Source organism: Acomys minous (genome assembly GCF_964271855.1).
Source record: "Acomys minous genome assembly, chromosome: 7".
Taxonomy (NCBI): Eukaryota; Metazoa; Chordata; class Mammalia; order Rodentia; family Muridae; genus Acomys; species Acomys minous.
Genome location: NC_140488.1, coordinates 750,121 through 763,780, shown reverse-complemented (window position 1 = coordinate 763,780; position 13,660 = coordinate 750,121). Strand labels below are relative to the sequence as shown.

Sequence of the window (13,660 nt, the reverse complement as noted above, 5' to 3'; positions counted from 1 at the left end):
TTGGTATAGAAATTTGTATATTGATGCAAAATAAGTTTAAGAATTCAAATTTAAGATTGTTCTTCACACATTATGTGTATTTCTACTCTAATATGAGGTAGTATACCCATACAACTCAAGTAGAACACAAGGTTTACTTCCAATACCTCGAAAGTGGTACTGCACGCTGTTTAGGATAATTAAGTAATACAAGCTAACTGTTAGTTGATCAAATCATGCTGATATCAATTACTAGTTTATTTTCAGCATGAGAATATCATCCTAGGTGTAACAGATAGATATGATTCTATAGAAATATAAGGTAAAATAGTAAGATAATGTCTTCAAAAGCCTCAGAGATCTACAAATATGGCATTTAAAGTTGTTCTCACAATCCTAAATTTCTTCAACAACAAGACAAGTTAACCCCTGACAACACCCAGCTGACCTCAAAGAGGATGATGAGCATCAAAGATCCTCCTTATGGAGATGGCTTCAAATATGGCAAACCAGCCACTGGGCAAAACCTCGTTTCTTCCACAGACAGAATTCTGCCTAAAAAAGGGCAAGCCTGGATGCAGGCAGAGTTGACAGCCAAACTCTGCCAAGACAGGGTAAGCATGTCCTCAATAGCTCCTGCCTCACAAACATGTCTGCCAGATATATTGGGCCAGAAGGCTGAAGATGATGCTTCACCATTATAGAGTTTTGGGTGACTATTCAGGTAGAAAACTGTCTCTGTCATCTTCTCATTTGGGAAGCTGCTAACCTGCATTTCCGGTTTACTCAGGTAATTAAATTCTATCCCTTCTCACGTCTCTGATGGGGTTGAAGACCAGATAGCTTAGTCTTACAATTGAGCTTAGTTGTTTAGGGGGCAAGATGTATTTAGGTCTAGATAGATGTTTTGAGTTGATAGAGATGAGATATGAGATATTGACTTACCTTCAGAATTGTAAAAAGATGTTTCTTCAAAGTTGCCAAATGCAAATAGGCAAAACACTATGAATGTTACATTTATATAATTCCTAATTGTTTCATGGTCCTTCTTGCTGTGTGTAGTTTATATATATGCATGTAATAATATAAATGTATATGTAAAAATTAAAAATAAAGAGTGCCTGTTGCATAACAGGTAGTCACTAAAACTTGTTGAATTGAGTGGGACTGCCAATAAAAATGATAATATCTTAATGCCTTGCTGCTTAATGTCTTCTATATCCAAGAGAGTAAATGTTTCCTGTATCACTGAGCTGTTTTATAGTGTATATCTTACAGGAACTTGCTAATGTCCCAGGAGTCTTATTCTTCCCTCTTCCATGGTAACTGTTTTGTCATGGTATACTTTACATATAAAATATGTACAAATAGGGCTGGAGAGATGGCTCAGAGGTTAAGAGCACTGGCTGCTCTTCCAGAGGTCCTGAGTTCAACTCCCAACAACCACATGGCGGCACACAACCATCTATAATGTGATCTGCTGCCCTCTTCTGGTATACATGCAGGCAAAACACTGTGTATATATGACAAATAAATGATCTTTAGAAAAAAAAGTACAAATAACAAATTTATAGACTGGCCATTTTTTGTGTGTATATATGTCTATGTAACCACCACCCATACTGAGAGTCAGAACATTTCCTCCGTTCCAGAAAGTTCTTTATTCCCCTTTCAACCAATAATAGTTCCCTAGGAACTAGAAAAATGGTTCAGTAGTTTGAGCTTTTAGTGCTCTCCTAGGAAACTTGAGTTCAGTTCCTAGAACACATATTATGTTGCTCACAACTGCCTAAAACTCCAAGGTGGGTTGGTACCCATGGGTAGGGAGGGGGCTCTCCTTTTCTGAGGATAAGGGGATGAGAAATTGAATAGGGAAGGGGCTGCAAAGTAAATTAAAAAAAAAAACATTTTAAGCAGGCCACGGTGGCACACGCCTGTAACCCCAACACTAGGGAGGCAGAAGCAGGTGGATCGCTGTGAGTTTGAGGCCAGCCTGGTTTACAAAAGTGAGTCCAAGACAGCCAGGGCTACACAGAGAAACCTTGTCTCGAAAAAAATTGGGGGGGGGGGCCGGCATGACGCATACCTTTAATCCCAGCACTTGGGAGGCAGAGGCAGGTGGATTGCTGTGAGTTTGAGGCCAGCCTGGTCTACAATGTGAGTCCAGGACAGCCAGGGCTACACAGAGAAACCCTGTCTCAAAAAAAAAAAAAAAAAAAGACCAAGAAAAACAAAACAAAAAACATTTTAAAACCCTATCAAACCCTTCTATTTACTTCTGTGTAATCAAATTAAATATATATATTACCTTTTAAAATGATGAAAATACAAACAGTGGGGAGTAGAAGCAAACTGGGTTGGCATGTGTGAAGCTGATCACTCCTTTCCCATTGCCATTCACCTGGATGTGAGGTTTGTGTGTGGAGGTAGCACTAGGAAAGGCCCATTTTGTCTATCTGGATGTCCATCCCATGATGGGGCTCCTTGTATTGGGAAAACCATCCTATTCCAGTGGTTCTCCAGCAACCTCCTCCCCCATCTCATAAATGAATCTAGGGTGTTATTCAAAACATTAAAAACTTTTTCTTTGTTCTCTATGCAAATGTGGATGAGGTATATGTATGAGTATGTATGCGTATTCACGTACCTGTATGTCATGATGTCCATAAAGAGGTCAAAGGACAACCTTGGATGTCAGTCTTTGTCTTCCAGCTTGTTGAAAGAAGGTCTCTCTTTTTTGTTGTTCACCATTGTGTATTAGCTGGCTTGTGAGCTTCTGGGAATTCTGCCTCTACCTCCCATCTCCCCTTCCTGGGATTATGGATATGAGTACCTGTGCCCAACCTCACATATGTAAAGTGTCTTCACTCAGGTCTTCACATGTACAAAACAAGTATTTTATCGATTGCCTTCTCCACAGGCATGAATCTAGTTTTTGATAGAAAAAAAAGTCACCAAGATTTGCCTGAATAGAAGCATTGTTTGTGACGGCCATCTACTCAACTATTTGCACTCAGATGACACAGGTATGCCATTATACCTGAGTAATGATTGTCTGTCATACTTGAAAACTATAATGAAACCTTATTTCAAATACTCAGCTTTCCAAACATGTTGCTTATTTACATCTATTACCAGCACTTCACATTAATGAGAGAAATTCAGTCACAATTCCTCCGTGTAAAATTTTTATTAATGCCAGAAATGAAATAGTAAAAAGGAAATAAAATTGAAAACTCAGTGTCATTGTAGGTACAGAAACGATATGATTGAGGGGACTAAGGGATCATTAAGAAGAGGAATGTTTGTGGGGCTTCTTCAGTTTGGACACTGAACTATAGGTCACGATGGTTCAGGTGACTCCAGCTCTATAGTTAAGCAACTACAACTAGGTGGTTTCATGCCTTTATAGGCAGGCTGGGTGTGCCTCAGGCATCGGTTTTCCCTAAGAAAAGCTTAACTCCTCACAGGTCCTGGATTTGCGGCTTTCCCACCTTGCAGGCTGAAGGTCTCCTGTTCCCCATCCTGCACTGAGAATAAAATAGAAAGGAGCTACAGAAAACAGAGTGAAATTAGTAACAGCGCTATCCTGTCAAATAGTTTTCACAGAAAGGTATCTATTGAACAGTGTAGAGCTAAGCCATGTGCATGTGACTCAAACATCCTCTGCTACCATTCCTATAGCAAACACAGACCTCTTAATTAGACGCTGCTTCTGCTAGAAAACGAGATTTTGATAGTAGTACTTTGACTCAGTGGTCACATTTCCAGGAGCATTTGCTACTTCCAGCTTACAAATTCCTTGTCCTGGACATTCTCCACAGTTGAGTGGAGAGTGGGGACTGACTTTCACACAAACTCTCGTGCCCCATATTTGACCATGTCCCCTGGATGGGGAGGCCTGGTGGCACTCAGAGGAAGGATAGCAGGCTACCAAGAAGAGACTTGGTACCCTATGAGCATATACAGGGGGAGGAGGTCCCCCTCAGTCACAGTCATAGGGGAGGGGAGTAAGGGGGAAATGGGAGGGAGGGAGGAATGGGAGGATACAAGGGAGGGGATAACCATTGAAATGTAACACGAATAAATTAATTTTAAAAAGTGATGAAAGAAAGGATAGAACGCAGAGAAAACAAACAACAAACAAATTCCTTGTCCTTTGTTTCACTGTGCTCTTATGCAGCTACCCTTTAGCAATTTTATCCAATCAGGGAAAAACTGTATATATGCTAGAAATGACATCATCTTTTACCTCACAAAAGAGTGTTTACTTTAGGATATTCTTGTTTTTAATATATCTGAAAGGGTTGTATTATTTATGTACTAATTCTGAAAACACATTCTTAGAAATGTTTTGTAGGTAAAGTAAATTTGTATATTGAGTTGACATTCCCTGCTGGCAACCAGAGCTATAATTTCTATCTTCATCCTTGTATAGTTCCTGACCCTTGGGGTTATAATCTTCTGCATTAGCTTATTCCAGGGAAGCAAGGATCCAAACACAAGTATCTTATATCTGGGGAGGCTTGGCTGCTGTCTCTAAGCATTGATAGTCTGTAGCCTTAGAGTCCTGTGATTGTTTCTCAGTTACAGGTAGAAGTAAACTTCTCACGGGCTCTGGCCTATGTGTTGTGGCATGGGGTGGATATGAGGCCCAAGTGTATTAAGGTCCTTGAACTTGTTTAAAACACTTGGTGGTGTTTAATTTCTTGAGTTCTTTATATATTTTGGATATTAGACCTTTGTCAGATGAAGAGTTGGTGAAGATCTTTTCCCAGTCTGTAGGCTGTCGCTTTGTTCTCTTGACAGTGTCACCTGCCTTACAGAAGCTTCTCAGCCTCATGAGGTCCCATTTATTAATTGTTGATGTTAAGGCCTGGGCTGTTGGTGTTCTGTTCAGGAAGTTGTCTCCTGTGCCTATGAGTTCCAGACTCTTCCCCACTTTTTCCTCTAACTGGGATAATGTCTGTGGTTTTAGGTTGAGGTCTTTAATCCACTTGGACTTGAGTTTTGTGCATGGTGACAAATAGGGGTCTAATTGCATTTTTCTACATGTAGACATCCAGTTACACCAGCACCTGTGAGAAGCCTGGGAGAAAGAGGAAACAGAAGGATCCAGCGGGTCCTGGAAAACTACAGGCGAGTCTGGGCCCTGGGGTCCTCCGCAAACTATGGCAACAGCCAAGGAAAAAATAGGCAGTAAACCTCGAACCCCTACCCAGACTAGCCGATGGACATTCTCCACTGTTGAGTGGAGAAGGAGATCTAACTTTCACACAAACTCTGGTGCCCCATATTTGAACATGTCCCTTGGACGGAGATGCCTGGTGGCACTCAGAGGAAGGATAATAGGTCACCAAGGAGAGACTTGATACCCTATGAGCATATACAGGGGGGGAGGAGGTCCCCCTCAGACACAGACATAGGGGAGGGGAGGGGAGTAGGGGGGAAGTGGGAGGAAGGGAAGAATGGGAAGATATGTGGGATGGGCTAACAACTGAGATGTAATATGAATAAATTAATTAAAAAAATAAAATAAAATATATTTAAAAAAAAACTTGTCAATTTCTCCATTTTCCACATGAAAAAAGAAATGATGTAACCAGAACCTACTGTTTTGAAAATAAATGGCAAAATCTTTTTTTTGATGCCATATAAGAAATCACTTTGATTTTCAAAACACCCTATGACAAAGCTTGGCTACGTAGAGCTGGGGGCCTATTTGATCCGTCCTCATATGTAAGACACAACAGCCATGTTGAAGTGGTGGAGCTGAGCTATTAATTTCCTAGTTCAGTTCTATCTTCTAGCTGATCTGAAAGATCTGCTTTAAAAGATCGGAAGGAAGGTAAAGAACACTACATTCCCTACTAAGGCCTTTGTTTTGGGTTCCTTAGCCTCCAGAATCATAAAGGAACCAGACAAATTTTCAGTCTTAGGAGTTAGCAATTTCTCACGTGTGAGAGAAACATGGTCAGGAAACCTGAGAGCAGACATCTTCATTAGATTTTTTTTCAGGTCATTTCTACACTTAAAAGCTTGAGTCACTCACAGGGAAACCATTGACAACCCTGAGGTGCCAGCAACAATCAGCTCACAAAGCAAAGAAAAATGCTGATTGCATATGTGTTTATATGGCTAAGAATGGATTCCAGACTGGCCACCAGGAGGTACTGTAACATTATACAGAGACCCTCACTGGAAATATTTCCCTTTTAAATATCAAAGCATCTGTGCAAATCACCCTGAAAAGGTGAGATGATGACTAATCTTATGTCTGAAGGTATTTCCTACGGGTCACCATGACTAACTCCATTGTTGGATCTCATCTGACTGCTCAAGGTACTAAAAGCAAAAGAATAAGGCTGCAGCTGATAGTCTGGACAACTCTAAGCCTGACACTGTGCCTCAATTCTGTGAGTGATCTTGGGCAATATGTTTACTCTTCTGCTTCTCAGTTTTCTTTTCTTCAAAGTGAGAGCAGCCATCTGTTCATGCCTTGTTTCTGAAGTCTTTTCAAAGATATGAGATGATACATGCAAAAGCATGCTAGGCAAAGGGCAACAACAACAGAATAGCAAGCCGAAGCCATGTTTTCAGTGCTACTGGTGCCATCTGATAGGCTCATCATGGAGCCTTTAGCTCTGGCCATTCTCCAATGTCTAGACAGATCCACTACCCGTCACTAGAATTGTACTGCCGTGGAACAGAAATGATGGGCCAAATGAAATCTTTGCTGTAAAGATTTAGAAGCACCTGCCACCACTGCTAGGCTTGACCTCCTCAGCTATGTCTTCAGGGGTTGTGGCAAGACCATAACTAAGTCCGCCTTGCTAGGATAACTTATTATGATGATCAAAGTGTAGGGGAATGGACAGAATTGCAGATACTAAAAGCAAATTACCTTTTCCTGTTCATATCAATACTAGTCCCAAATTTTGCTCCAAATACTTCATTTGACAAAACTTTAATAGAGTATTTGGAAAAATACCTTTGTAATCCTTTGTTGTTCCTACTCTGCCTGAATAAATGACATTTTTAAAAAACATTTCCATCTGTGAATAGCATTCTTTCTCTTTCACTCTGACTGTGGAATTAACGGCAAGCATCTCTGACCCTGGAGAAACGAACCCCTCCCTAGGCCTCTTGGCACTGGAGACTCCCTGAACTCAGTGTATAAAGGTTTTTCCAAGACTCCCCAAACCACATTTACTCTTGGTTTTGCCCTATACTAACCACTGGTGTATTTTTAGTGAAACAACTACAAACATATTCCCAAGCTTCCTTGTTGCATACTTTGCCCAAGCCCACACCTCTCACACTTTGGATTGTCTCTCATCGGTCCACTCCTGCTTGGTGCTCTGGAGAGCTTGTGTCTTCTGCTCATCCACTTGGACATAGTCTACTCTCTGTTCTTCTGAAAGGAGAAGTTTCTGAAGGGGGAGAGCAAGATCGTTTTAATTTTTTCTTAATTTAAACATTCGTTGGCAAGTAACATTTGCTTCCTTTTCTCCCTATAGACTTCTTTCTGGGTTGCAAGGTTAAGGCTAATTTTAGCATTTTAATTATATATATGGTTTGATCATTGAAAAAAATCTAAGTAGAATCACCTGGGAATTGTTCTTACCTGCTGCACAGGAGCTGGTGATGCTGAATTGAAGTCCAGGGCTAAATAATCCAGGCTGAATTTCTTTGTCCAAGTAAGAGCACTACTGCTCAGGGAACTGACTGCTCTATACTCCTCCTGGGAACCAACATCACAGACTGAGATAAATAACAAATAGCTAGGCTGCATTTGGCGGGTAAAGGCTAGTTTGGGTGATCTGGGGCCTGCACATTTGAGTAACAGTTGACATTTCAAACACAACAACCATATTTGGCTAGGCTCCAGAGTGGGTAACAGCAACCGAATGGAACACCCACCCAGCAAAACATCATTAATCAGCTGGGCGGTGGTGGCGCACGCCCGTAATCCTAGCACCAGGGAGGCAGAGGCAGGAGGCCTGGTCTACAGAGCGAGTTCCAGGACAGCCAAGGCTACACAGAGAAACCCTGTCTCAAAAAACAAACAAAAAAATCATGAATCCAGATGCTTAGACCCCAGTACAAAAACACAAACAACAAACAAAACAATACACCTCCTCCAGAAGCCAGCAACTCTATTGCAACGGGCCCTAAGAAAAGCCATTTAGCTGAAGCACTAAACCAGAACTTCAAAATAAAAATTGTGAATATGTTCAAGGACCTTAAACAGGATATGAGTAAATGCCTTACTTAAGACCATGAACATACAAACAGCTGAATAAAACAATGAAAAGAATTCAAGACATGAAAGTGAAATTGAATAAAAAAATAGAATCACTAAAGAAAACCCAAATTGAAATAAAACTGGAAATGAAAAAACTCAAGATGTCAAACGAAATCACAGAAACTTCTTGTAGTAGATGGTAATTAGCAGAGAGCTCCCCAACTGGACAATGTTCAGCGAGTGAATAGCCATTAGAGCACTCGACCCTAAATGGAATGTCGTCATCAAGTCCATCCCCTCAGGTCTCAGGGATCTATGCAGAAGAGAAGGTGAAAAAATTCTAAGAACCAGAAATAACGGGTGGCTCCAAGGAAATAGTATCTTCCAGACACAAGGGGCTGGTGGACATTATAAACTCATGGAGCAGCACTCAGTGCAATACATACAGCCCTGTGCAGATGGAGCCCCGGCACTGACAAAGGGAAGCGAACACGGGGTCCTACACATAAGCAAGAAGTTATTTGCAATTGTTATTTGCTGGCAAAGGGAAAATCAGTCTTCTCCAATGGAGTGTCAATGGGTGTATCAAACACATTCCAGGGTGTCAGTTCATGGTCAAAAGAATGACCCATGGGGAACAATGCCTTGGGGAACTGTGAGAGGCTCCAGAAAAAGGGCAGAGGAACTTTTACCTCAGGTGCATTTTGTTTTCCGGATTGTTCTTAGATGTGATTCTGTGCCTCCTGTGACAAGCATTTACATTCAATATATATCTTGTTGGATGTCAGAACATAGCTTATAAAACCCAGCCTGGTCAGTGTACCCTGAGTCTGGATATGGCCTTCTGCCTTGCTTTTGTGTTCTCCCAGATATAATCTATAGTATGTGCCAGACAACTGTGTTTAAATTAGTCTGTCCTGACACAGTTCTGGGAAAGGGCTACTCTGTTAATAATTAATATGTGCTTACTGATGTTTATTTACATGTTTTTCTGATCATGTTTTTTTGACCTAGAACAATTTTCCTTGGATCATTGCTTTCTTTGTTACATTTGTGTATAAAAGTAAAATGAAAGTAAAGGAAGAGTGTCTACAGCATCAGACTATAGTCTGCCCCGCGCTTTCAGATCCTCAGATCCCAGGTCTAGAAACAAGATCTGCATAGGTCTAGCAGGAAGTCGACATCAAGGCCATCCCTATGCCCAGGAATCATTAGCCAGCACAACATGAATCCCATGGTTTATACACGTGTGCCTTTTGTTTTGTTTTGGCATTTTTTGTCTTACTGGGGTTTTTTTCTTTCTTTTTTTTTCCTTCTGTTTTTTGTGTCTTTGTTTTTCTGGGGGCAGGTAGGAGTGGGGTTTTGTTTGTTTGGTTTGGTTTTTTCAAGACAGGGTATCTCTGTGTAATTCTGGATGTCCTGGACTCACTTTGTAGACCAGGCTGGCCTCGAACTTACAGAGATCCATCTGCCTCTGCCTCCTGAGTGCTGGGATTAAAGGCGTGCACCACCACCGCCTGGTTTGTCTATGTTTTTTAAGAGAGGGAGAGAGAACATAAATTTGGGTAGGTAGAGAAGTGGAGAGGATCTGGAAGGAGCTGGAGAAGAAAATAATGATAAAAATATATTCCAGGATAAAACAACCTAAACTAATAAAAAAGAATAAAGACTTTCTTCAAACTAGAAAAAGAAAGTATGGGACAGGAAGATATCTCAGCAACTGCTTGCCTTTCAAGCATGAAGACCTAAGTTTAATCCCCAGGATCCATATAAATAAAAGCCAGGCATAGTGATATAAATTTATAAGCCCAGTACTGGGGACATAGAGACAGGTAAAAGCCTGGGGCATACTTCCCAGCCAGCTTAGCCTACTTGGTGAGCTCTATTCCAGTCAGAGATCCTATTTCAAAAAGCAATGTGGATAGCCTTTGAAGAATGACACTTTCATATGCATGTACACCTATACACACATACACATGTAGAAAGTATTGCATGACGCGGGGATTAGTAATAGTTCAGTTGGTACAGTGCTTGCCTGGCACTCAGGAAACTCTGAGCTCAATTCTCCAGCACCAAATACACCTGGCATAGTGGCACATGTATGTAATCCCAGCACTTGAGAGGTGGGGCCAAAACGATTCGAAGTTCAGGGTCAACTTGGCTACATACTGAGTTAAGGCCAGCATGAGTTACAGGAGACTCTTTCCAAAAAGAGTATTATAATACAATAATGAAAATTATTACTGTGAATTTTAATACTATAGTATTCCATTCCCACAAGTTGTCCTCTGATTTCTACATGTGCACTGTCGCATGTGCACACAAATGCATGTGCATACCTGCACACATAAATACATACAATTAAAATGAATTGTTTATATTATAAGGTTTGAAAATTGATATGTAAGCTGGGCATGGTGGCACACGCCTTTAATCCCAGCACTCAGGAGGCAGAGGCAGGTGGATTGCTGTGAGTTCGAGGCCAGCCTGGTCTACAAAGTGAGTCCAGGACATCCAGAATTACACAGAGAGACCCTGTCTCATAAAATCAAAAAAAAGTGATATGTAGAAATAGCATTAAAATTCTGTTTACTCTTCTCAACTTTCATTTCACAAGTATTTGAAGGATATATAAAAACATTTGCATAGCAATAAGACAAAACCTGTATTTCAATTCCTGGCCTCACTTTTTAAAAAATTAATTTTGTTTATGTATATGAAATGTTGTTTCCATAAGTGTCTGGGCATCACTTCTGTGTCTGATACCAGCAGAAGCCAAAAGAGGGCCTGAGCCACCATGTGATGGAAATCAAGCCTGTTCAGTGATCTTAACTGCTAACCTGCTCTCATTTTTAATAATAAGATCAGAACTTTTCTTGAGTGAAAAAACCCACATGTGATTATTCTTAAAAATCAATAAAAATCATGTTAGTTCTGACTATCATATTTGGCCATTGTGTGGCACAAAGTAAAGAATATAAAAAGTTATTTCAGAGTATATTGTTAACTACAGTTAAACCCAGCTGTAAGGCGGCCCTTATCTTTTTCACATACTGCTTCACCATCAAACAGTGTTGGCTGCTGTTCAGCGGCTGTGTCATGTTGTTCAGTAATACACATTCATTGACCAGCTATACACACTTAGGCAAGCAATCAATATTTAACTGTGTTGTCTTACTGTCTGAAATATTAGAAGCAAACTGTTGGTGTCTGGAATAACTTTGCACTTGCTTCCATAATGTTTTAGGTTTACTTCCTTTTTCTGCTCTCCAGAGACAGAGCACAGCTGTTCAGAATCCTTTATAGGAATGTTTTCTCCTAGAGGTTTCCCAAGGGCCATTACTAAGTGTAAGAAATATTGGGAAGAACACAGCAGATTTATAGATGAGTCACTTCCCACCTGCATACAGTTAAGAGCATTTCAGCACAACTTTTATCAAAATAAGACAAATGAAACATTCAGCTGTTGCTTTCCTAGTAGTAATTCATTTTAGACTTTTATTTTTATATAATATTTTAATATATTCTTTGAAATTTCCATAATGCACACAATGTGTTTTAATTTCCTTATATTTAATTGCCTCGTGTATAGGAGAATAAGAGTATCTTCTCAAGAGCATATTGTCAGTGCTTTGAACATCATCCTGCTAAGACATTTTTAAAATCTAATGTTCATACTGAAGTTCTCTCTGGATCTCTCTGTGTCTGCATTGTGAGTAGACATAGTTTAGTCTAAAGGGCTCCCTAATTGCTAGAGATGCTAAAAGCATTTTCATAACTCATGAATGGCTAATCAAAGGACAAAGGTGTCACATCTCTACCCACTCTATAGAAAAACCCTAAAACATGAATGTTAGAAAGTTCAAAGGCAAGTGTTCTTAAAAAATAAAGCTTTCCAGGGGGAGGAGGTCCCCCACAGCCATAGTCATAGGAAAGGGGGATTGGGGTGAAAGTGGGAGGGAAGGAGGAATGGGAGGATGCATGGGATGGGATAGAAAATGAGATGTAATATGAATTATTTTATTTTTCAATAAAAATGTGTTATTAAAAAATAAAAAAATAAATAAAGCTTTCCAATAAATGTATTTTCACAGTCTGAATTTTGGACATTTAGAGAATTACAAACACACAGAATCAGACAGAACATCAGTTTCTGAAAAAAGAATTGGCTACCATTTCTGTCTTCCATCATATGGCTTTAGTCCTGGGCTCTCCTGGAATACTGTAGCTCTCACCTGGTGTAAGGAGCTGAGTCCTGAGGCGAGCAAGCAAGCTCAGGGTTGCTAAGGAGCAGTCAGGAGCTAAAGTGCTTTGTCCTCCAATGCTGGGATCTGAATTCAGATCTCCAGAGCCCACATAAAAGCTAGGCATGCTTACATACATCTGTAATTTAGGTACTTTCTGGGGAGGAGAATATAGATGAATACCTGAAATTCTCTCTCCAGGCAGCCTAGCTAACCCTAAAATTAACTTAAAGGAAAAAAAAATAAGGTGAAGAGAGATAGTGGAAGACTCCTGATGTCAACCCTTGGCCCTCACACACATGTGCACATACACCAATATGCACATATACATACTTATACTACACACACATGCATGCAGTTATAATATAAATTAAAAAAACAAAAAAGGAAGTTGGCTTCAAATTGATTTTCTCCCAATCTAAATAAAATGGGGACCTGGTTTTATAATCAAGCATGCTTTATGATTGCACGGAGACGTTTAAGGGATATGCTTTCATCATAATGAACTCTCAAGATTACAGATTTGAAGAAGCAAGAGAACACAAAACCCAAGATTACCATTTGGATGTAGTTTTCTTCTTCTTTGGAAGAAGGAGTGGCAAAAAATCTTGCAGAATTAATACCATTTCTTTGTGGAGAGAGAAAGCTGGTTCGATTGCTAGGACGAAAAAATACAGATGAGGTCAATGCAATGTCTTACAGCTGCCCTGAAACATAGCCAAGAACAGACACAGTCCTGTGGGGTTTGAGCCCTCCCCTTCCAGACATAGCTTCCTTTTGGACTAAGCAATTTTTGAAGAAGACACTTCCCAGCAGTCCTGTCCCACTTTGTAGCAAATGCTTCCCAATTGCTTTTTCCTAAACCTTCCATGTAACACGGACAAATGAATTGTATTTAGCAAACAACAACAAATTAACAAAAAATCCCCAAAGTAATGAAGCTGGCTGATAGAATAAAAAAAAATTACTCTAAAGCAAATTCTCATCAACCAACCACACAACAAGAACCCTCCCCGCTTATTTGAGGTGTTTTTGCTTCCAACATAGACAGGAGACTTAAGAAAGTGTCATTCATCTGACAGGACAAGAAGAGACAGTGTGTTAATTTCCATCGCCCTCCTAACATGGAAGAACAGTGTCTCTGCAGTTTGGCTGGGAAATAAAGCTCTCTGCATAACTCTGTTTTACA

At 40.2% G+C, this 13,660-nt stretch overlaps 1 protein-coding gene across 7 annotated transcripts in view; it reads right to left on the bottom strand.

Moving 5' to 3' along the window:
- Positions 1 to 3,150: 3,150 nt before the first annotated feature.
- Positions 3,151 to 13,660, bottom strand: part of GAB3 (GRB2 associated binding protein 3) — a 77,092-nt gene continuing 66,582 nt past the window's right edge. For 4 of the 7 annotated variants that reach the window (XM_084790943.1, XM_084790938.1, XM_084790937.1 and 1 more), the window contains exons 8-11: positions 13,030 to 13,129; positions 7,607 to 7,723; positions 7,300 to 7,412; positions 3,151 to 3,509 (exon numbers count right to left, since the gene is read on the bottom strand). In XM_084790943.1, coding sequence (XP_084647069.1) covers positions 3,425 to 3,509; positions 7,300 to 7,412; positions 7,607 to 7,723; positions 13,030 to 13,129 — 415 coding nt within the window. In that variant the 3' untranslated portion in view covers positions 3,151 to 3,424. Of the gene's footprint in view, positions 3,510 to 7,292; positions 7,413 to 7,606; positions 7,724 to 13,029; positions 13,130 to 13,660 lie in introns of all 7 variants that reach the window. The other 3 variants (XM_084790941.1, XM_084790939.1, XM_084790940.1) reach the window with 2 other exon arrangements.